General features: G+C 43.1%; 1 protein-coding gene across 1 annotated transcript in view; it reads left to right on the forward strand.

Moving 5' to 3' along the window:
• sacs (sacsin molecular chaperone) overlaps positions 1-25,338 on the forward strand; it is a 145,658-nt gene that overhangs the window by 70,364 nt on the left and 49,956 nt on the right. The window contains exons 7-9 of the mRNA XM_068033633.1: positions 760-906; positions 2,400-3,882; positions 7,714-7,805. Coding sequence (XP_067889734.1) covers positions 760-906; positions 2,400-3,882; positions 7,714-7,805 — 1,722 coding nt within the window. The remainder of the gene's footprint in view (positions 1-759; positions 907-2,399; positions 3,883-7,713; positions 7,806-25,338) is intronic.

Genomic DNA, 25,338 nt, shown 5'->3' on the forward strand with positions numbered 1-25,338 from the left:
ACCTGAGGAATTTCAAAGTTTTGAAGAACTTCATGACTAATTTGGTGCCAAACATGCTGATTGGACTTCCCAGTAAATATGCGAGATGCATCTTTGTTGTATCTAATCGTGAATGTGTAATTTATAATATCTTGGCCATGATTTGTCTGGTAATTCATGTCTAATTTCTGTTGATTTTAGTTTGATTGTTAAAGTAAAAGTTATAAAAGTGAAATCTTGCCCATTTGAGTTTTATTGGGATCATTTGGTAAATTTGGTTCTTTTGGTTTGTTGGTCTCCATGGGGATCTTAACAGTAGTTAAACATCACTCACATTGCAGTGCTTTATTTTTGCAATTATATAGAGAGTGGCTATTTCCTCAACAAATATTTTAAGAAAATGCTACGTCTGATACTGGAATATTCCTTTTAAAATGCAATCTATTTTTTCTCAATGATATTTTTTAGTGGTTAGTTATATTATGAAATGCAAGATCTGTTCCCTTGGATAATGAGTCTGTGATCAGCAGGTACAAGACAGAGATTTATGTCAAATGTATCCAGGGTGATTGGTTAGTCCTTGAAACAGGGAAACCACAAGTTGGTATGACTCATAGCCAAAACAGTATCAGCTCCAGATATATTGAATTCAGTAGGTGCAGACCATAATGTACCTTTTTGTTGTGAGCTGCATCTGAGTATGCATAATTTTCCCCTTCAAAGACATTGCAGTGCCTCTGGATATATTTTGATTAAGTAAAGCATCTATTGTTTCTTCAGGACCAGCCTTGTACTCGTACAACAATGCAGTATTCACCTCTGAGGATTGGCATGGAATTCAGGAAATAGCGAGAAGCAGGAAAAGAGATGATCCCCTGAAAGTTGGACGGTTTGGAATTGGTTTTAATTCTGTCTATCATGTAACAGGTAAGCTTGTGTTTTGCACTGTACCTTCTTAGAATGGTGCTTTATTTAGTTCATTTTTCTGTTAATTAACACCCTCTCTGCACTAACGCTTTGTCTTTCACCACACCATTAACATATCATTTGCCTTTGCTCCTTGACCGTCTGGTCAGTTATTCTCTGTGACCTTGTCCTATCAACACCTTCTCTTTGGTTATCTCCTGCCCCACCCCCGCTTTACTTGCTTAAAACCTATTACACTTCTAATATTTGCCAATTCTGATGAAGGGCCACTGACCTGAAACGTTAACTCTGCTTCTCTCTCCACAGATGCTGCCAGACCTGCTGAGTATTTCCAGCATTTCTTGTTTTTATTACTTAGAATGCAGGGCCTGGCTGCACAGGCAGTCGCAGAAGAGAGGCAGCACACAGCAGATCCATTTCAAAACTCAGCTCTAATGAGACAAAGGTCACCTCAGTCCCAAGAGGCTCTTGTATCTGTTTAGCAGCCAACTATATCTCAAGACATTGGCCTTCAGATGGCACGCAGAGGCAACATCAAGATGGGAATTAGGAAAACAAAATCAAAGCATCCTTGGAAACATGATGATAAGAAGTAGTTAGTCACATTTACAGTGAAGTTATGTCATAATTTGATTTGCTTGTATAAGTCCATGATATTATGAGATTTCACAAAGTCTGGTAGGAATAAAGTGTTACTCTTGGTGATGGTGACTAGAAAGGTAAAGTTTATGTGTGGAATGATTGAAGTTGCCAGGAAAACTAGGGCGATATTGTGATGAAATGCTGCAAAGGGTGACGAAGAAAGGCCACGATTTTAACTTGCCCTGCCTGCTGAAAACCGAGGAGGGGGCAAAAAAATTGGACCGGGAGAGCTTATCCACATCTTTCCGACCATTTTAAATTCGAGCTGACAAGGACATTTGCTCCAAGCCCACGCTTCCCTCTTTAAATATGCAGCTCGGGTTCTGATGACATCATTGGAGTCTGATCTGCTACTTTAAACCAAAGCTGAGCAGGAGAGCACAGATGGTTTCCCCTTGCCAGGCCAAACTTGGTGGGAGATGGATTGAAGGCTAGAAGTGGCCCAGTATTGTAAGTTATTTTTCTTCTCCTCCATTGCAGTAGGAAGCAGGAGAATCCCAGGCTGCTCAGTAATACCCCTCATTGTGCCTGGTGGACGTTAAAATTGTGCTGGTGATCAGAGAAATGGTATTATAAAGCCAATGTATGGTCGTAATAAACACAGAAAATGTTGGAGTACTCAGCAGGTCAGGTAGCATCTGCGAGAGAGAAACAGAGTTAACATTTCAAGTCAGAGCTTTGTTTTCATCTCGAATTTTAGATTTTCAGTTTATTTCAGATTTCCAGCTTCTGCAGTATTTTGATTTTGTATGCGTACTGTAATGGTGGCCTCAATAGTTTTATATACATAAACTTATTGTTCTGTATAGATTTACTTATATATATTTTGAGGAGTATAATTCTTCCCACAGATGCACCGTGTATATTTAGCGGGACTCAAATTGGAATATTGGATCCCCATCAATCACTCTTTGGATCCCATGAATCAGGCCAAAGTTGGAATCTAACAAGTGATCAGGAAGAAATTAGTGAGCACCCAGATCAATTTGCACCATATATTGGAATCTTTGATAGCACCAAAGAAACCTTTAAAGATGGCTTTTTTCCTGGTACCATATTCAGGTTCCCTCTCCGTAAGAAACCATCCTACATAAGCAACAATGTGTATAATAAAGATAAAGTTCTTGAGTTGTTTGAGTCATTCAAAGCAGATGCCAGTTCCCTTCTACTTTTCCTGAAAAATGTGCAGAGTGTGACTTTGTACACCAGGGAATCCAATGGCACAGAGAGAATCCTCTTCAGAGTGACTGCCTCTGAGGGTAAAGAGCTGAAACATGAAAGGCCAAACTCCTTAAAGATCCTAAGGACTGCTGCAGATCGCTACTGCAATAATATTCCAAGCAACAATGTGACATGTGTGACTTACCACGTAAACATAATGACTGAAGATGTAACTTCAAAAGATATAGAAGAAATGTCTTGGCTCGTTTGCAACAGTGTGGGAGGCCGAGGGATGTGCAATGAACTTGACTGTTTGGCTGAAGACTTGAAGTACATTCCTAACATTGCCATTGCCATGCCTCTCCTGGGTAGTGAGGAAGCGAAAGGAGCTGTACCTGAGTTCATAGGAAGAGCATTCTGCTTTCTTCCTTTACCTCCTGGTGAAGAAAGCAAGACTGGCCTGCCAGTGCACATCAGTGGCTTCTTTGGATTAACAGATAACAGAAGGAGTATTAAATGGAGAGAAGTGGACCAGTGGAGAGACCCAGCTGCTGTATGGAATGAGCTTCTTATTAATAATGTAGTTCCAAAGACTTATGCCACTCTGGTTCTAGAAGCTGTGAAACGAATGCAGGCTGAAAAAGACCAGGATTCTCCATTAACTCCTGAGGCAATTCACAAAGTATGGCCTGATATCAGCAAGATCCGAGTACACTGGAAACCAATTTTAGAACCTCTCTTTAAGGAGCTGATTCAGCGTCCTGTAATCTATTCAATGAGTAACCATTGGGTGAAAGTCGACTTGGTTTATTTCTGTGAAATGGACAATAGCAAAGACTGTACAGAGACTGTGCTGAACTTCCTCAATAAGGCAGGAGTACAGATAGCTCGAGTGCCTGAAAATGTCTTTAATGCCGTGCAGGCCTACAGTTCTGATGCAAAGAACCTGAAGAAAGTCAGTCCTTCTCTGGTACGGCAGGTGATTAGGAAATTCAGGCATCGAGGCAGTGCAGAGGAAAAACTTCAGCTTCTGGAATATGTGCTGACTGATCACAACTTTGGAGAATTGATTGGACTGGAGCTTCTGCCACTGCAGAATGGCAATTTCATATCTTTTGACTCCTCTGCAGCAGATAAGGATGCTATTTACATCACCACAGATGATCATCCCAGGTAACATTTCAGCATGATGTTTTGTGCTATAATGGCATAAAATGGCAATATGGGGATTTGGTTGTTGTTTATCAGTGTTATTGAGATTTGAGTTGGCTGGGTTGGGGGCAGGGATAGAGAACCAAATAGTGGTTTTGTTTTTTTGGAGAGTTAACAACTGTACACATAGGATAGAAGAGAACTGGTAAGGAAGTTTGACAAACGTTGCAGGAAACAGCTTTCCTAATGGGCCAGAAGTACAGGCTACTGATTTGCTAAGAAACCAGGTGGGACTGCTGATAGGAAACGATTGTCAATTTGTTGATGATGATCAAAAAATGATAGTGTGATTAAATAAGTACCAGAAAGCCTGGCACAGCTTAGAGTGGATAAGTCACCTGGCCCAAATGGCTTGCGCCCCAGGTTGTTAAGGGAAGTGGGGGTGGAGATAGCGGAAGGGCTTTCCATAACCTTCCAAACTTCCCTAGATATGGGGGAGGGCCAGAGGGTTGGAGAATGGCAAGTGTGACACCCTTACACAATAAAGGGTGTAAGTACATTCCTAGTAAATACAGGCCGGTCAGTTTAACATCAGTGGTGGATAAGGTTTTAGAAACAATAATCAGGGAAAAAATTAACAAGCATTTAGAGAGGTTTCAGTTAATTAAGGAGAGCCAGCATGGATTCATAAAAGGCAGATTATTTTTGATTAATCTAATTGAATGTTTTGTTGAAGTAACAGAGAAGATTGATGAAAAGAATGCAGTGGATGTTGTCTATATAGAAAGCCTTTGACAAAGTACCACATAAAAGGCTGGTTAACAAAATTGAGGCTCATGGAATAGGAGGGTGAGTGTCAACCTGGACAAAAAATTGGCCAGAGGACAGAAAACAGGGAGTTGTAGTAAATGGTTGCTTTTCAGACTGGAGGATGGTGGATAGTGGTGCTCCCAAGGATCAGTGCTAGGACCATTGCTTTATTTGATATATATATACATGACTTGGATATATAAAATTTCAAAATTTGCTGTTGATATCAAACTTGGAGTTGCGGGAAACAGTGAGGATGATACCTGTCAAATATAACAGGTCATAGATAGGCTAGTAGAATGGGCAGACAACTGGCAGATGGAATTTAATACATTGAAGTGTGAGGTGATGCATTTTGGCAGAAGGGATATCGAGAGGCAATATAGACTCAATGGGCAGGATTTTGCATTTTGGGTTGGGACCCTGACTTTGGGGTCAAATGTGGTCCCAACCCTGCACTGTAGGGAGCAGCAACCCGACATCAATTTAAGTTCGATTGACCAATTAATGGCCAGAGAGCATGCTCACTGTCCAATTAAGAATGGCGAGTGGGCTCTTGAAGCTGTAGAGCCAATAGGATGCCCTCCAGCATGGAAGGAGCTGCAGCCTGTCGTTGCAGGTAAGGGAGAGACAGCTCGGGCACCTCCATTTTGAGGCACGCTCTCGGCCCTTTTAAAACTTTTGAAAAAAATTAGCCACAACCGCTGGACCACCATTGCGGAAGAGAAACTTCTCCACAGGGTGGCCTGCAGCTGTGGCCAGGTAAATGGCGGGGTGGGGTTGGGAGGGATCCTCAAAAGGTTAGCCTGAAGTGCAAGCCCCCCCCTCCCGGTCTGCTGCCAAGAGGCCAACACCAGGCAGCTCCCATGCTGTGGATGGCGCAGGGACCCGCAAGCTGACTGGAAAATTCTAGTCGGCCTCTGAACACTGGCCTTTCGATTATCATAAGCTACCTGCCGCTTGCGGGTGGGGAGCCATTCCGCCCCCTACCCAGCATGCAGGAAAATGGCTTGGGGGCAGTATGGTGCCGACAAACCAGCATGCTGGCCGGCAGCGCGAAGTTACACACCTGCCTGCCTCCATATCAGAAAGTAGGAGTTTTCAGTGTTGCTGGTAGTGTTGTCCCAGAGGTTTTAGTTTTGGGTCCACTTCAGTTCACTGTATGGGCTGGATTTTAAGAGCTCGATGGCGAGCTCAAAAAATGGCGACCACCCGCACGGGCTGCACACCGAACAGCCGCCGTGATTTCCCACGCAACGGCTCATTTAAATAGCTGAGGCGGCCCGCCCCTCCCCCCACCCCCAATTACATGGAGGGGACAGGCTGTCTGTCCCCGGCAATGGCGTCAGCTGCCTGTGCGCGGGCGCTGACACCATTTTTAAAGGGCAGCCAGCCCTGCCAGCTCATTTAAATTTTTAAAGAAGTATGCCCCAAAAAATATACAGTAAATTTCTCACACCCCATTCCCACCCCCAGTAACATTTACATTAAGTACTTGCCCTTCCCCCCCGCAAAACACTTACCTTTTAAATGTAACCTCCCTCCCCAGACTGTACAAAGTTTATAGTTCACCCCTTCCTACCATTCCCTACACACATACGTTTATTTGACCCCATCTCTGCGCCCCCCCCACCACAGAAAATGTTAACTCCTCCTCCCTCCCCACTAGTGTCACGCGCCTTTCCCCAGACGGGGAATTGAAGGTGCGGGAGTGCCAGCCACTGCGCTGAAGATTGCAGTGGGCCCGAAAGATTTAAATGTATTTTATTTATTTAAATATTTAAATTCTGGTCCCGTCGCCCAGCGGCAGGGGTTGGGGGCCGCTATGGAGCCTCGCGGTCACCGGGAGGATCAGTCTGGGCCCTCCCGGCTTCGAGGTCTGCAGCTGACTTCATCCAGACCCATCTTCAGGCACCCGCGCCCCCCCCACCTTCAGATCACAATGCCGGGGGGAACAACAAGATCCAGCCCTATACCATTGAATTAGATATAGGCCTAAAGAGAATGGTGTTAAAACACCAAATTATCCCAAAATAGGAGGAACAGTTAATTGTTTAGAAGCCTAACAAAGAAAGCTGTAAAAGCATGTTGATAAGATATTGATAAAATGGGGGACTGGACTATAAAGTGGAAGACGAGTTGAATGTTAGTAAATGTGTGGCAATATATGTTGGCTTTTTAAAAAAGCACTTATTTTAGTCTGAAAAGAAGCAAGCGTGGAGTTATGGAAAAGCAGAGGGGTTTGCGGGGGGGGTCCAAGTTCTCAGGACAGTAAAGGCAGCACTCCCTGCATTAGCAGTTAATAGCATATAACATAGCTGAAAACATTGGTGTTGCTCTCATTTGCCAGAAGGTTATTATTCAGGATTTTATGAACATGAGGCAAGGCCAAATTCTTGCAGCAGTACAAACAGAAGAAATAACTTCAGTGAGACAAGAAAAGAGAGAGTCAGAGTTTTTTTTAATTTGTTCATGGGATATGGTCGTCGCTGGCCACGCCAACCTTTATTGCTCATCCCTAATTGCCCTTAAGAAGGTGTTGGTGAGCTGCCTTCTTGAACTGCTGCAGTTCTTGGCGTGTAGGTACACCAACAGTGCTGTTAGGAAGGGAGTTCCAGATTTTTGACCCAGCGACAATGAAGGAATGGCGATATAGTTCCAAGTCAGGATGGTGTGTGTCTTGGAAGGTAACTTGCAGGTGGTGGTGTTCCCATGCATCTGCTGCCCTTGTCCTTCTAGGTGGGTTTGGAAGGAGATTTGCTGTCCTTACCTGGCCTACATATGAGTCCAGAACACCCCTGGAAGGCAGAAGCAAACCTTAAGAAGTCCAGGTTATTGTCAGACCCTTCAATGGAAGCTGGATTGTTTTCAGTCATTCTAACTTTATTCCTAACAGTTGGGAAATGAAACACTTCAGTTTTCCAGTGAGATATATTGTCTTCTCGGCTGTGAAACAAGGAGGTGATCTTGGGTTGGGCTCCTAAAAGGACTTGTGGGAACAGCTTGCTTAAACATGAATCTAAGCTTTGACTTTTACATTAGGTCCCTTTTCCCAGGACTGGAGGGAAGATTTCTAGCTGAAAATCTGAAGCCAACCATCTTGTCTGCCCTGAGGGAAGCTGCTGAAAGCCGAGGTAAAACACTTGATACACATTCTAGCTATTTGTGTTAACCATTAACAGGACTGGTTTGAAATGCATTCAGTTGCTTGCATGCATTCCATTTTGGGTTTCCCTGCAGCAGATTAGGCTGAGATTAGACTTCATGTTAACAGTCTGCATGCCCTCATGACAGGGCATAAATAAGATAATATGGGATTCACTGCATTGAAAATGTACAGTTTTGTCAAAGTGAACTTCCTCCTTGTTAGGGGTGAGTCTTACAGGCTGAAGAGTTCATAAAGAGCTTCTCAAATGGCATCAGGTGAGGGTGGATGTTGAAAATCCTCAGACCTCTCCCACTGAAACTTTGGTGGGCCAGAAAGGCTGGAATTTAGGTCAGGATTGAATTATGTTTCCATTCAGTCTGGTAATGCCAGTGGCATGAATGAGCCTGGGCTAGAGATGGAGATTTCCTATGTTAGGAGTTGAAGGGACCTTTTTCTGACCTCACTAACTTTGGCAGCATCCACAACAGAGGCCCTGAGTGGGTGAATCCTGGCACTTATACCTCTCCTCCACCAAGTGGATTTTTGGGCCCAGATACAATAGTTTATAAGCACTTCCTTTAAAAGAAATGTTGATGTATTTTTACATGCAGGTATTTTTTATGTTCAATACAGTCTTTAGTTGGAAGGTACGTGTCCAATGTGAAATTTTAACTGCAGCACCTTTTTTTTATGGCTGGAGCTGTTTTTTGCTCTGTATGACTTGGTGGAAACATATTTAGAGTCAGAGTCATTACGGCACAGATGAAAACCATTTGGCCCATCAAGCCCATGCCAGCTCTCTGTAGAGCAATCCAATCAGTTCTATTCCCCCTCCATCTCATAGTTCATTTCCCTCAAGTGCCTCCAATTTCCTTTTGTTCCCGCTTCCATCATGCTCATAAGTAAAGAGTTCTAGGTCGTTACCACTCGCTGGGTAAAAAAAAGTTCTTCCTCACATTCCTGCTGCATCTCTTACCCAAAGCCTTAAATCTGTGTCCCCTAGTCCTTGTACTATCAGTTGATGGGAACAGCTTTTCCTTGTCTAACTTAACTAAGCCTGTCATAATCTTGTACACTTCTATCAAATCTCCCCTCAACCTCCTTTGCTCCAAGGAGAACAACCCCAGCTTCTCCAACCTAACCTTGTAACTAAAACCCCCATCCCTGAACCATTCTGGTAAATCTCCTCTGCACCCTCTCAAGGACCCTCACATCCTTCCTAGAGTGCGGTGACCAGAACTGGACGCAATACTCCAGTTGTGGTCTAACCAGAGCTTTATAAAGGACAGAACAGGATTCAGCAAAAAGAGTCCCTGCAGACACCTATTCGGGGGAGGGGGCAGAGGCTCAGAGCCCAAGGGTTCCTTGTAGGGTCTAGAGGAGCACTCCTGCTTTTCCTGGACCACAAGAAAAATTTCAACAAAGTGACATTTTTTTTTAACATACTGTGCATCTTTTGGCCCTGGAGCCCTCTCATACCAGCTTCCCCGGGTACAATCAGCAATCTGCACGAGCTGCACAGCCTAGGGTTAAACTAACGTCCGAGTCTGCATGATGTCACCAGACACTGACTTTTGAATGTTAATGAGGCCCTCGCCTGCCTGCGATGCGTACCTCCGAAGCTGCCCAGAACATGCCTATGAAAATAGGGGCGGCACAGTGGCGCAGTGGTTAGCACCGCAGCCTCACAGCTCCAGCGACCCAGGTTCAATTCTGGGTACTGCCTGTGTGGAGTTTGCAAGTTCTCCCTGTGTCTGCGTGGGTTTTCGCAGGGTGCTCCAGTTTCCTCCCACAGCCAAAGACTTGCAGGTTGATAGGTAAATTGGCCATTATAAATTGCCCCTAGTATAGGTAGGTGATAGGGAAATATAGGGACAGGTGAGGATGTGGTAGGAATATGGGATTAGTGTAGGATTAGTATAAATGGGTGGTTGATGGTCGGCACAGACTCGGTGGGCCGAAGGGCCTGTTTCAGTGCTGTATCTCTAAATAAAAAATAAATTTAAAAAATGGTATGGCCGCAAGTGCAACGTGGATACGACAAATAGCATATCATCAATATTTTAATACCACACATGCCCCGTTAATGGCAGGCACTGAGACTTAAAATCAGGCCTTCTGTTTTCTTAAAGATTGGGTGAAACCAGGACCTGCACCAGCTGGCCCAGCAACTATTGGGATAAGCCAAGGTTAACTTGTGATTTTAAATGAGTTTTTAAGTACATGAAACAAAAAGAATTTGAAATATGTAAATGTCCACCTTCTGGGCCTACTGTCTAGAAAAGCTACCTATCAACATCCTGAGGGTTGCCATTGACTGAAACTGAACTGGAGTAGCCATATAAATACCGTGGCTACAAGAGCAGGTCCCTTGCCTCGGCTCCGTATCCCTTAATACCCTTGTCTAACAATACTGTATCCGATTTAAAATTATTAATTGTGCTAGCACCTACTTCTTTCTGTTGGACTGAGTTCCGTTCATCTGCCACTGTTTTGCTTGAAGAAGTGTTTCCTAACTTCTCTTCTGAATGGTCAGGCTTTGATTTTAAGGTTATGTTTCCTTGTCCTAGACTTCCCCACCAGCTGAAAAAAAAATTCTCTACTTACCCTATCCATTCCTTTCAAGATCCTAAAAACCTCAACCTCAACCCTTAGCCTAAATTCCAGGAGATACATCTAATCTCACTTCATAATCTAACGCTTGGATTCCTGGTAGTGTTCTGGTGAATCTGCGCTGTACTCCTACCAAGGCCATTGTATCCTTTCTAAGATGCTGTGCCTAGAACGGTGTGCAATACCTCAGCTGTGGTCTAACCAGGACTTGGTACAGCTGTTGCAAAACTTCCTTGCTTTTATATTTTACTGGGCTAGTTATAAAGGCGAAAATTCCACTAGCTCTTTTGATTGTTTATTGGACCTATTACACTTCAGTGAGCTACATCCGTGGACTCCGAAATATTTTTGGACCTCCACTGTTCCTAGCATTTCACCATTTAAGTAATACTCAGATCTATCCTTTTTGGTCCAAAATGGATGACCTCGGACTTAGCTGTGTTGAAAAGAACAAAAAAAAATTGTCACAGTTTTACCTACTCAATTAATCTATCAATGTCTCTTTGTAATTTTATGCTCCTGTCTACACTACTTATTATACCACCAATCCTTGTGCCATTGGCAAACTTCCAAATATAATTTTCTATTATGTTATTTTACTCACTAATAAAGATATTGAATTGTTGAAGACCCAGCACAATTCTTGTGGGACGCCACTGTTTACTTTCTTCCAGTTCGAGTATATACCCACCATCCCTACTTTCTGTCTTCTATCACCTAACCAATTTCCTAACTGGGTCAGTAGTTTACCTTCAATTCCATCAGCTTTAATTTTAGTTAAGTCTCATGTGAAACCTCATCAGATGCCTACTGGAAATCCATATAAACTACACCCTTAGACATTCCCCTGTCCACTATAGTTATGTCCTCAAAAAATTCAATTAAGTTTGTTTGACATGATCTACCTATTACAAATCTATGTTGGCTCTCTCTGAAATGTCCTAAGTTGTGAAAGGTGCTATATTAATGCAAGCCTTCCTTCCTTATGAATAGGAACCATCATAGATGGCTCCTAGCATACGAACTTTCTTTTGGCCTGTACCAATTTTGTTTTTACAATCGTCCTTAATTTTCTGGGCTTCCCTGTGTAGTGCTGTAAAATTGATTTATTAATTTTAAGGAATTTGCAGAAGAATTATAGTGGTCATTTTCTGTCAACCAGATCTTAGTAAGCTCATTCCTTCCAACACAAAAAAGTCTCAGCTATGTGTATTCTGATTTTTGTTTAAAAATCTCTGTGAAATAATAACCATTATGTGGAAGGGACTTGAGGGGAGCTGAAAGAATCAGATTGATGCTAATAAATGTCAGGTTTCACTCAATGGTAGGGGGAGATGGTGTAGTGGTAATGTCAGTGAACTAGTAATCTTGGCTATATGCCCTCAGGGCATGGGTTCAAACACCATCATGGTAGCTGATGGAGTTTGAATTTGATTAATTAATAACAATCTGGAATTGAAAGCTAGTCTCTAATGATGCCATGAAACTATCACTATCATAAAAACCCATCTGATTTATTAATGCCCTTCAGGGAAGGAAATTTACTGTCTTTACCTGGCCTACATATGACTGCAGACCCACAGCAGTGTGGTGACTCTTAACTGCCCCAGCAAGCCACTCTGTTTTCAAGGCCTATTAGGCATGGACAACAAATGCTGGCCTTGCCAGTGATACCCACTTCCCATGAAAGCATAAAAAAACGAACTCTTGTTCTTTGAGTCATAAGGCTATCCCTTTAAGCCCACTCCAGAAACTTGAGTACATAATTTAGGCTGAAGAAGGGGCATGATTATTCCTGCACTCCATGACAAAACTGTTTTCTTCTTGACCCCAGATTGAGCAGAAATGGGTAAGATATCTGAGAAAGCAAAGCTGGAAAGGTTGAAGCAGTTATAATAAGGCGGGAGAAGAATAAAGAGATGATTGTTGCAGAATTGTCAATGCCTTTTACGTGCTAGTTGTAAGAAAGCTTGAGTCTATCAGGGCGGCACAGTGGCGCAGTGGTTAGCACCACAGCCTCACAGCTCCAGCAACCCGGGTTCAATTCTGGGTACTGCCTGTGTGGAGTTTGCAAGTTCTCCCTGTGTCTGTGTGGGTTTTCTCCGGGTGCTCCGGTTTCCTCCCACAAGTCAAAAGACTTGCAGGTTGATAGGTAAATTGGCCATTATAAATTGCCCCTAGTGTAGCTAGGTGGTAGGGAAATATAGGGACAGGTGGGGATGTGGTAGGAATATGGGATTAGTGTAGGATTCGTATATATGGGTGGTTGATGGTCGGCACAGACTCGGTGGGCCGAAGGGCCTGTTTCAGTGCTGTATCTCTAAACAAATAAACATCTGTTGACTGCTCCCTTTCTATATTCAGTGGTATTTAGGAAAAAGAGCCAAATTTTCACATGCAAATCTTGAATTACCTATCAACCACACAGATAAGGGGCCAGAATTACAGCTGGAATATCTGGCCATGGCTCTCACCCTGCCCCAAATCCCAAGGTGGGAGTAATTTTTATAGAATGGTAGATGCCTCTGCAATTTCTGGTGTTTCTGCGCATCTACCATGATGGGGGTGTTAGGAACTTCAGAGCGGTACCTTGCTAATATGTTATGGGGCCAATATATTCCATGCAAACTGATCTCAGAATATTAAAAAAAGGATAGATTTTTGTACTTCCAAGAAATGGATCTGGTACACAAGCGTTCCTGCTTCATAAAGACATACTTAGCATTGGATGCACTAGAAGCAGATCTGGTGGAATTTCAGGACGGATGGCATCCTGCTAGTTTTACGTCTCCTGGTGACCTACATGTTAGGATTGAGGGAGGAAGGGGGAGTCACATGAAAATTCTGTCCTCACTTCTGGCAGAATTTGGCAGCATGAAAAAGAAAAGGGACAGAACCAAGTTCCACACCAAATTCCAGTCTGCCCCTTTTATGCTAATGCTGCCTTCCCTTCTCCTGGCCCAGAAATTTCAGGCCCTATCTGTTTTAAGCCAGAGCAGAGGCTCTGATGGGTGATTGATTAACTTTTCATAGGAGCTTAGTTTAAAAACTGAGCTCCTCAGTTCTTTGCAGTACAATGTCTGACAACATAAACTTGTCTTGGAGTGAGTAGAAGTTTTAACTGGCATTTGGCAACACATTTGGGAAAATATTAATCTTTGCGTTAATGCATTGAACATGCCAACATGGATGCTGTATATCCACTTAATGATTTAAGTGTATTTGTTTAACATGGATCCTGTGCTCACTGATATTCATAACAAAATCATGTTCAAGCAAAGTCCCATTTTCACTGATATTAAACAGATCACCTATGGATCCAGTGGTTATTTATTATCTGGCCTTAGAGTTGTATTTCTCCTGTATGCATTTATAAGTCCATTAAACCATAGGTTTTAAATTGCAAGTCCATTCAGATGACAAAATGGTCTCTCCGTCTAATTACTGTGAAACTTTAGCCTAATTATTTTGCTGGTATTGCATCATTTTTTTCTGGTTTTTGTGAGCTCTTTGAGGGGGCAAAATTCACTTTCTGAAGCCTTACACTACATTCTTATATCTAATAAAAAAAGAAATGTGATAGAAAATAGTCACTGTCTCCTGTGTCATGAGCTATAAAGCTGTCTCCAAAGGGAAGTGAAACACAACATTGCAGATGAGGTTGTTTCATTGAGAATATGGGGGTGGATAGTTTGAGGTTAAACCCAATGGGGGAAAGACACCTTTTCTGGTACGGTGCACTAAACACTAAATAAGGAGAATGTAATTGATCACTTACGGACTGAAGCTCAATATGTATCCAATGTTATCATATTTAATGTATATAATGTTTTATTATACTACAATATGCAATCTAGACTGTAGAGGAAAGAAACTTTAAGAGTAAAGGCACTTATAGAATTGTTAGATCACCTTACCCTGTCAGTAACTGTCTTTAGTTGCAGCCCCTATTAAAATGAATAAAACCTCTCTGAGGCATCTTAAAAAATGGGCAGGATAAAAAAAAAATGAGGGCCATAAGACCAAAGAAAGTAAAAGGCCCAAGTGTCATGGTGAGGCAGTAGGCAGACAAAAACTGTGAATAGAAGGCAGAGGAATGGGAGCCAGAGCCATGTGAGTACAAGCCAGCATGACTGAGGTAGTGAGTGGAAAATGGTGAAATGGCCAGTAAAGCGAAAGAAAATAGAAGACACGGGATCTAAACTGGAGAGACTGGAATGGCATAGGCAGCCAACAGGCAGAATGTTAAATGGCCAGTGCAGATGTGGAAAGAACACGACCAAGGGCAAACAGGTCTAAAAGTCAGTGATCAAATAGCAGTGTGAGGAATAAGAGCAGGATAGAGCCAGAGGAAAAGTGGAAAGCTGCCAAGAAAGGCATAATGGATTGGGGGTGGAGATCAGATCTGCTGTGAGATAGAGTGAATAGGCATACCAGAGCCACCTACTGTTGCAAGCTAAATCATTATACCTTTGAAAGCATTGCAGCTCAGGTGTTAAGCTTCAGGTGTCACAAGGCATGTCAGAAATTGTGGTGCATAGAACCAAGGAATATGACCCAGAAATTGTGTGCAAGCAAAAGATTATATAGATTATGAATTATTACTCAGTTCAGAGCTCTGTAGAAAGGAGCACATATTGAAAATTTGGACTTGGAGCTCAGCGTGCCTGTGCGATTTTTCAGCTGTTAAAAGAAATTAATAGGAAATGGTGCAGGGCATCATGACTCGCATGCCCAAATTCCCAGTTTGTGCATTTTCAGGTGAAGCTCTGAATCAGGAGCCCTTGTTTGTAAATCTACCCAATATTTTTAAGTAGAGTTTGGGAGAGCGCTTTGAACCTTTGGGTATTTCTTTTTAGTCCTTTTGGAGGAGATGTATATAGCTGCCCATCTGCTTGAAAATCTTGACTCATTGCTTCAAACACCTAGAAGAGATGTGCTTACTTGCAGATCACTTACATGATTTTTTTTTCTAAAAGGGAAGAGATTATTTATGTTTACAGGGCTGCTTTTGAGCTGTGAATGCTATGAGACCAATCAGGAGGATTGTCAGCCACTTTGTTGCACTGACCAATCACAGGCTCTTTGTATTTGCTTTTTCTCTCTATGTCTGTGGAGTTATTGCTTTTTTAACAGATACTGGACAAAGAGGCAAAAAGTCTGCAATGGAAGTGGTTTTTGAGGATAATTTTTTTTGTGATTGACTTCTTTTTCAAAAGGAGAAGAAAGACTTTTTATGAAGCCAAACCTCTTTATATCAGATTATTTCCCAAAATTTGAACCATCCGTGTATGACTGCTTTATTTTTGTATATGATATACATACCTTCCCACAACAGTAACAGTGCCATTGGGAGTTAATTGGCGCATAGATTGGAAGTTTGACTTGTCCTGTGACCTCTAACAGTGCAGTGCCAGCAGACTACTCCCACATAAACTACGCCTGATGTTTAGACAAAGTGGGATCAGAAATATCCTTGCGCGTTTAGCAATTATGACTCTTTTTATTTAATTATCACTCATGACTAGCCTTTTTAAAAAATTTGCTGATCAGAAAATATGTCAAATTTCCCAGTTTCTGGATTCCTCATATAATGTCGTTTTGCAACCAAAAACTGAAATGAGCAGTTTTCCTCGGAGTGTTACTGATAGTGTTACTAATAGTGTTGTGTGTTAATGGAACTTTTAAAGTGATTTTTTGTCGACAAATCTCCTGCTTCAGTCAACAGCTGGCACTAAATACTGGATTCAGGCAATTTTTCTGACTCAGTTTTTCCAAATGCAGTCATAGGCCTGTGCTGGAGATTAATGGATTTAATATTTGATGTGCTGTATGCTTCGGCGTCACTCCAGGCAATTGTCCATCCAGCTGCCATTAACCTCTTGCCTTTACACAAGCTGTTTTCTTAATTTGTACCTGATGACATAATAGCTTGTTTTGGCACTAGTTCTAATATTTTTTTTGCCTTATTTATTCCGATACTCCAGCTTTCTGATGTTGAAGTAAATTCTTTGCCTTGCTTTCAATGACTTAAAGTCTTTTCCTCTCAACACATCAAATGAAAACAAGAAAAGAGTAGAAACCATGTGGCATGATTGTTATTTTGAAAAAACACTTGAACATATAGGGGTTTTCAAGAGTGCTGAGGAATTGCTTAATAGCACCATCTAGAGCAAAAATCATTTGAAAATTGATTGATTTGTGCTTCTGCAACCTGACATTTGCTTTAACAAATCATGAGTCCCCACACAGCTCACTGAAAGCCCTAGCTAATGTAGTAACTGAAACGTCAACCACAATGTTCTCCATCAATGTGGTTAAGTCAAGATTTTGCTCAGGTCTTAAAAATAAATATCATTTGTCAGTCTAGGCCGGGGAGGGGAGCTTCTCAATCAGCTAATTGTAAAACCCACATGTCACCACATCTGTAAATGTGTATGGTGGAAGGGAGAGCTGTGGGATAAGTAATAAATAGTCACAATAAAGAGAAGATTAAGTTAATTGCAAAATACTTAGCTATTTTAAAAACCCCATCAAACTGAGTAATTACCACATGTGCCTATATTGTGAAATTCTCTACATATAGGTCGCATTTGTTGGCAACGCAGCCGCTAAATGGCGGACCACTTGCACATGCACAAATGCAGTGTCATTGACTGAAAGGTCATTGTCAGGCGACATCTCAGGCAGCCGCCTAATAAAGATGGTACTGCCCAATCATACACAAAAGTGAATAAACTTTGCATTAGCAAATTCTATGTGGTAGTCTGAAAGTCAGTTGAAAAATCACAACCGTAACCACCTCCCCAATGGTCGCTTCACCCACCGCTCCCTCCCTCCCTCCCGCTCAACTTGCCATTTCTCCCTCCCTCCTGCTCAACTCACTGCTTCATTCTCCCTCCTGGCTGGACTCCCTGCTTCTGCCGCTCGACTCACCGCTTCTCCCTCCCTCCCACTCAACTCACCACTTCTCCCTCCCTCCTGCTTGACTCACTGCTTCACTCTCCCTCCCACTCAACTCACCACTTCTCTCTCCCTCCCACTCAACTCACCGCTTCTCCCTCCCTCCTGCTTGACTTACTGCTTCACTCTCCCTCCCGCTCAACCCGCCCCTTCTCCTTCCCTCCCGCTCGACTCATCACTTCTCCCTCCCTCCCACTCAACTCACCGCTTCTTCCTCCCTCCTGCTCGACTCACCGCTTCACTCTCCCTCCCACTCAACTCGCCCCTTGTCCTACCCTCCCGCTCAACTCACTGCTTTGCCCTCCCTCCCGCTCGACTCACCACTTCTCCCTCCCTCCCGCTCAACTCGTCCCTTCTCCCTCTCCTGCTCGACTCACCGCTTCACACTCCCACCCGTTCAACTTGCCCCTTCTCCCTCCCTCCCACGCAACTCACCATTTCTCCCTCCCTCCCTCCTGAATTGCTGCTTCTCCTGCCGCTCCCTCCCTCCCGACTTGCCACTTTTCCCCCCGCTCTGTCCCTCCCTACTCGGCGCCTCTTCCCCCGTTCCCTCCCTCCCAACTCGGCGCTTCTTCCCCAGCACCCTTCCTCCCTCTTAACTCACCGCCGCTTTCCCCGCTCTCTCTTTTCTAACTCACCACCTCTTCCCCCGCTCCTTCCTTCCCTCCCTCCCTCCCGATTCACCACTCCTCCCTGTGCTCAATTGCTGCTTCTCAACTTTGTTCTGTGCACCCCCACCACCAACTGGTGCAGGCTGATGTCAGCGTCCATATGCACAAGTTGATCCTGACAAGCTGGAAAATTTGTGGGCACGCTGCAATGACATCAGTGATCAGTCAGCACATGCATGGATATTGCGCATGTGCTGACTGCATTGGCAAGACACACTCCATTGTTATTGAATTTATACATGTGTAGAAAAGCAGGAGGGTTTGGTTTCTGTGTTAATAAGGTCAATGTTTTTTATTCATTCTGGTGATATTGAGAATCAACCACATGGTACAGCAGTGGAGTCACATGTAGGCCAGACCAGATAGGGTTGGCAGGTTCACTTCCATGAAGGACATTAGTGAACCAGTCAGGTTTTTATGACAATCCATCATTTCTGTTGCTCTCCCATAACTGTGACAAATGAATTATCTTTTCCTCCATTCACCCCATTGTTTCATTTAAAAAAAAAACTATTTGAATTCCTGAGTTACTATCTTACCTTTATTATAGTGATGTATCGGAACACATTTGGAATCTTTGCATTGCTTGCTAGAAATTTTTCACTTAAGAGCTCATTCTTTGGGTCCGATGACGGGAAATTCAACAGTAACAAGTGTGTGTGAACATGGGTGCAAATTAAAATAAAAACGAGTTTTGCCAGGTTGTGTCTAAAGATTCCCCCAATTTTGAACAATACGCTTCCTTGAATTTACTACCATATTGATAAAGTACAAACACACATGACGTGATTTTCACATGCAAGCAGCCGCAAGCTACTACTTTCTGCTTTCACTTTTGCATTGAATTTGCAGATTTCTATATTATGCAATAGTTTTGAAGTTAGGTTAAGCTCTCACAGTGCAGCCTATCTCTGTGCTTATTTAGCAGCTATTTAATAATATTACTTTGTGACATGAAGAGACCCATCTGGTTTCAAGTTATAATAATTTTATGTTGAATATTTCTGAAAACAGACATTTTGTCGAAGCTTTTCATCCACACTCATCAGGACAATTCGCAAGAATACCAATGTAAGGGAAAGCAACAAATTTATACTGTATGAGAAGAGTGCTGATTGGTTGGCAAGTGGACTCTAATTGGTAGAGGCATTGCCATGGAGAATGCACCAGTTAATGGTGAATGACAGTTAACTGTCCAGCTTTGTTTGAAATTTAAACCAGGCAGCTTGATTCTGATTGGTCAAGGCATTGCCCTGAGGAATGAACCAGCGAATGGCTGTCAATTTTATATTGTATATTTATTGAAATGAATTTAGTCTTGGCCTTAAGCACTGGGCATTTTAAAGTAGAAACAGTGACTGTTGCTCTGCCTATTAAGAATTCCTTTGAGGGAATGATTAATGTAATGCACACCTGCCTGTCAGAATGGGCTTTGGTTTCAAAGAGGATTCCCTACTACTTCGGGAGTTGTCTGCAAACTATCCCTCGAGGTCAAAATTGATTTGATTAATCATTTAGACGCCTATGAATCCTTAGGACTGAGCCATTTGTATTGTATAACAAGTTAGATGACAAAAAATCTTCACGTGTGATAAAAATATAATTAATATTGATTGCTATGTTGTCAGTTGCCTTCAGTTAGTATATTGCATTTGCCATTATTCCTGGCCTTTGCAATGCTCAATACCAGCATGTTTTCCAACTCTGTTTGGAAATGCTAATCCAGTGGAGACTGACCTACTAATGAGCCTGTTCTCTATTTCTGGCAATTTTGCCTTTTGAGGAAGTGTAACAATTGCTTGTATTAGGTACCTGAGACAGTTTTGAGTCTCTGAACTCTAACTTGATAAATCGATAGTTCTGTACATGAATTTGGTTCCTTTTCTCTTTTGGTTAATTGGGTCAAGTAGCATTTCTTAACTGGCTGCTGTGTTCTAGACGACATTATCAAGGGGTGTGAAGAATCTCAAGTACTGAGTTACTTTGTTTCAAAACAGTTGCTATTTTTATCCACAGTTTTTTTTTGCTTTTGTAGAAATTTACACCTTACAATAAACTCAGATTAGTAGCTTCATACTTTTAGCCTGAGCTACACAGTCTGTATATGCGGTGTTTTTTCCATTTTTCGGTGAGATTGTGAGTATACAGTGGCATCCTGTGCTATTTCTGGAGTATAAGCCTGCTACCCGACCCGAACCCAACAGGACCCGATGACATGTGTCCGGCTCGAGTCATGTCGGGCCCACCTTCAGGGTCTGGCTATCGGGCTCGGGTCGGGTCGGGCTGGAAACACAGGGTAAGTGCTCTGCTGGTAAGTATTGAAATTAAAATTCTTACCTGAGCTGGGAGTCCGGGACGAAACTGAGTCTGCGCAGTGAGTGAGTGACGTCACTGTGACGTCATCACGCAGGCGCTGCAGCTTCTTGCAAGTTCAGTGTCAGGAAGGTAAGTAAACGGATGGTCGGGGTGAGTTCGGGTCGGGCCCGGGGCTATATTGGAGGGACTCGGGCCGGGTCGGGCTCCACTGTGGTTCAGTCGGGTTAGGGTCGGGTTCCTTTTTCCCGACCTGAGCAGGCCTCTAATATAACCCACTTGTTACAACGGAGGTGGGAGGAGTGCACTGTCTTTCATTAGTTCCACTTCTCCACAGGTCACAACATATATTTAAATTTTACCCAGTTACTGATACAGTCAATCATAGACTCTACTCTTTATCCTAGAATAAAATACACCAACCAGGTTTCTTTAAGAAACAACAAAATTATCAGTTTATTATAAAACAAGACTTATCCAGTAAAGATGCCAAGCATTTACACACAGTTTGAAATATGAATGTAAATAAATATTTCCTTCTAGATACCCAACACACACTCTCACACACACACCGATTTAAAAATAAAAATAGAGGTTTTCTCTGCAGAGATTCACTTTACAGAAAGACAAAATATTTTGACCAAGTACGTGTTAATTCTTAAAGGAAAAAGAGAAGATCTGGCCAGATACATGGAGACGAGTCACTGGGATCTTTTCAGAAGCATTTCATTCTGGAGATGTTGAGAATTAGTCTGGTAGGCTTTCCAGGAGAAATGCGGCATCAGGGGTTTCAAGTATTACACTGGATTCGCAGGGTTCTTTGGAGAGGTGGAGAAAGATGAGCTGGGTGTTTCTTTCAGCAGGCTACATGCCCAACTGCCTTCAAAACAGTCCACACCCCAACAAAAAGTCAAAACCTCCTGACTGCCATAAATCTTGACATATCACTTCTCTGTAAACAACTGCCCTGGCCACCAACGTTCCTGTTGTTTATTTAACTTAAGACATGTGATATCCAGTAAAGGTTGTTTTTAAACACAAAGCTCAAGTCTCTTCCCAGTGAGCCTTGTTAAAAAAAAACACATCCATGGAATCTTTTCCGTTTTCCAAATGAACCAGTGTCCATAATCGTTAACATACGTCCTCAAAACATTTTAAGAATGAAGCACCTTCATAACACAGTATAAGATAAGCCATCCACCCTTTGGCATCTTACTCTATAAATATCATGCATGCAAAATGCGTCTCCATAGTGCCACCTCCACCTGTGCTGAGGAAGCTTAGCACTGCTTTGCTGGGGCATGCAATATTGCCAGCCACTTTTGGCGTGGCACGGCCTCTTCAAAATGGCATCTGGGTGGACGTGCCCATTGTGCACCAAAAAGCTGAGAAGCAGTGCTATCCTGATGTCACATAGCCAAACCAGCCGATGCCATACTTAATTTGGCTATGGATTCATACATTGCTCTGCAAACAATAGGCGCATCAATGCAAGATGGGCTCTGTACTAGTGTTCTTTAAAGAATCAGGCACCCAAATTGCAGGTAAGGTAATTTTTAAGAACTTCTGCTATTGCAAAGTCTCTGGAAGTACTCGGGAGTATTTTTGGAGGTGCTGTGGTGAGTTCCTTTATTTCCCAGAGTGTGTTGCTGTACCATGACAGTTAGTGAAGAGGATTTGATGACCTGTCCGCACAAAGGCTGCAACAGGTATGGGGCTGTAGTTGCGAAATCTCTGGGTCTACAGCATGTCAGGCGAGATGGAGCAGAGGCAATGGAGAGGGCACGCTCTGCAGGATGTCCTTTGGCAAGTTGGAACCGACTCCTCCATGCTCCTTGACAACAAGAGGAGTCTGTCTTTCAGACCATTCAATGCACCCAGAATCTAAGTGTGCATACCTATCAGCATTCTCCCGTATGCTGCCCCATTGAGGTCCTCATCTGAATCCTCAGTAGCAGAACTTATCTATGACCTTGCCCTCCGGACAGCTGGCAAATGAACCATCCTTTACCCCTGGCCAGGCTGCAGCCTACTAATGCCTGCATGACTCACCACATGCTGATCCCAACTTTGTACTAGCCTCCAATATACGTGCGGTGCCAGTATCTGAGCTGGTGGCTGTGAGAGTCAGATCAAGCGACGGGGCCTCTTAATTATCGCTGTGCTGTTGCTTTCTCTCTTTCTCCTTGGGCTGTAATGGCTGGGCACGCAGCAGTTCTTGGGTGTCTGAAATCAGAAGGAGAAGGTTGGTGTAAGGGAAGGGTGTGGGTTGGAAAGCAAAAGGTCCATGGTCACACCACCAGCAGCTTGCTCAGCATCCCAGATAGCAGGATGAGACTGAACTGGGAGTTGAGAAGGGACATAAGGCAGGAACATACCCTCATCCTGAACGCTATCAGCGATGCCGGATGACTCTGGGTATGTCACTGCCAGTTCCATGATGCTGTGAACTATCTCCTCTGTAAGGCTCAGGTCATGCATGCGGACTAGTCTCCCGCCGGTATGGCCCTGCTTCCTTCTATTGTGTGCTAGCTTGTCCTGGAAGAATGAGAGCAGAATGTCAGTGATTGTGTAACACTATGTTTGGGTGGTGTTCCTGCCACAGCTGAATTGCTGGAGGTATCTGGAGGTAGTGAGAGGTAGATGTGATGCTGGTCGGTGTGTGAGGGTGAGGTGGACTATCTAGATGTTAGACGTGAGTCCTGAATGCCAGGGACTGCTAATGAGTGAGCGATGGGGAAATGGTGTATTAAACAGCATGAGAGGTTGGTGGTAAAGAGGGTAGGGGATCCTGTGTGAAGATGCATTCACTGATCTTGACCACCCATATGAGATCATTAGATTTCTTGTGGCTCTGTTGCCAGGTCCTTGGGCCCAGGTGCTGGGAATTGACCTCCCTGGCCACCTGCTCCTGTTCCTTTTTGAAGGTGGTCCTTGAGGGCCTCCTGGCATCCTCCCATAGTACTACGCCATCTCTTCTGCCAAGCTGTAACACTAATGTTTCCAGTGCTATATCAGCCACCTTTCTCTGCCCTGGTTTCAATTTTCCATCAGTTAAATTCCACCAATATTATTCAATGCAGCTTCCCTTTAAGAGGAACAGCCTGCCTTTAAGAAGAGCAGGCTGGCAGCACCACTTGCTATCTGCACAATGCTGTTTGGCTCTTTGCTGAGTGCAGAGGCAATGGCAGTGCGAAGAAGAAGAAAACCGAGTGGGACCCACTTGTCCGCTTGTTACAATCATGCAGATGAGGTGGGTGCAAAATTTGTGTCCTTCCGACCTTGATCAGAACTGGCACAGGCAGGCCACGAATTATAACCCCCACGGCCAAAATCTGGGACACATGAATTTCTAGCCCCATGCATATTGACTCAATGTAAGAGTACCTTACTCACCTTGTGGCCTGCTACTCTATAAATACATATTCCTTGAGTCCTTGCCTTCATGTTCCTCAGAATCTAATATTTGACTAATCTACTATAAGACAGAAGTAACTCGTAACTAATTTCTTTGTATCCTATAAACATATTATTACCAAAGATTATATTCAATAGCTGCTGACTACACTGTGTAATATGTATTTCTTATGTGTCTTCCTCTTTAGTTTTCCTTCTCTTTTTTTCACAACCAAGATTTGGGTGATTTAAATTAATATTAATTAAAATTTGGGTTTTTTTTTATAAGACTCATTGATTTCCAAAACAAGAAAAATATCCCTACTTCTCTATCCAGGGGGTCTGTACCAACAGCTAATAATTATTAGATTAGTTGACAAGGTCAATCCAATTCACTTAGGTCGACATGAGAGATACATTTACTTATTCTTAAAATATCAACAGCAAGCCTATGATTTATATACTCTCAAGTAGGAGACCCAGTGGCGACTGCAAGGTTTAATTAAGCAATTGGACAGCAGATCCCTCTGCAGAGTGTTTCAGGTCCCTATGCTATATTTAATGTTTTTGTTTGATTTAAATTGCAGTTCAGCAGCATCTTTTGGGATGTTCAGGTAGGAAAGATTGAAGTGTTGTGTTGGGGTCTGATTTCTGTGCATGTTCACCTTGGAAAGTGCACTAAAATGAAATGCATGCTCCTTGCTGTGTGTATTGCCTTCTGTGGTTATGCTACACAATAAACTATTAAAGAGTCCGTTTAACAAAATCTAATGATAACATTACTGGTGCTGTGGCAAGAGTTTGTGTGGTTGTGAAGACAAGGAATATCCTGTAGAACTTTTAAGGCCAACATTATAGGTATCTTGAGATTAATCCATTTTAAGTTATAATGTTGTAAGTTAGGAAATCAATATAAAAGGAGACTGGATGCTTTTCTGAAGTTTTAGAACACAGGGCTGGATTTTACAGCCCCCCCCCCGACGTCGGGGGTCATGATGGGAGGCCCGGAAAATGCATCCGGGGAGGCCCGCCACGGGTCTCGACACCAGGAAGGCAGGAAGGCCCGGCCCCATATTGCCAATGGCAGCGAGGCCTCATGGCACCCCCCTGCTCCCCCCCCACCTCCAGCTGCTCGGCGAAGAGAGCCACATTTACATATTTAAAAAAATGCAAATTACTGAATTAAATACTTACTTGCTCCCGCCGTCCGTTCTGTTGCCATATTAGAGCCAGTGGCCGGCACTCTCATGCCATTGGATCTCTGTTTGTTGATGTAAGGCAGAACACTGTTGCGGGGGTGGATGAGCAGGGAAGTTTCGCAGTGCGGGAGGGGAGGGAGCTGGGTAAAACTAATTTCATTGGTCACGGGGTTGTGAGAAGAGTTAAAGCTTAAAATTTGTGAACTTTGAGGTGGGGGGAAGGTCAGGTGCACAACGTAAGTATTTTGGAGGATAGGGCAAGGAATGAATTGTTTAGACATTGGGGGGTGGGAGAGGGGCTTGAAACATTTAATTCGTCTGAATAAATTCTCTATTTCTTTAAAAATTCAAATTAAATGTAAGG

This window comes from Heterodontus francisci, chromosome 6 (assembly GCF_036365525.1).
Source record: "Heterodontus francisci isolate sHetFra1 chromosome 6, sHetFra1.hap1, whole genome shotgun sequence".
Classification (NCBI taxonomy): Eukaryota; Metazoa; Chordata; class Chondrichthyes; order Heterodontiformes; family Heterodontidae; genus Heterodontus; species Heterodontus francisci.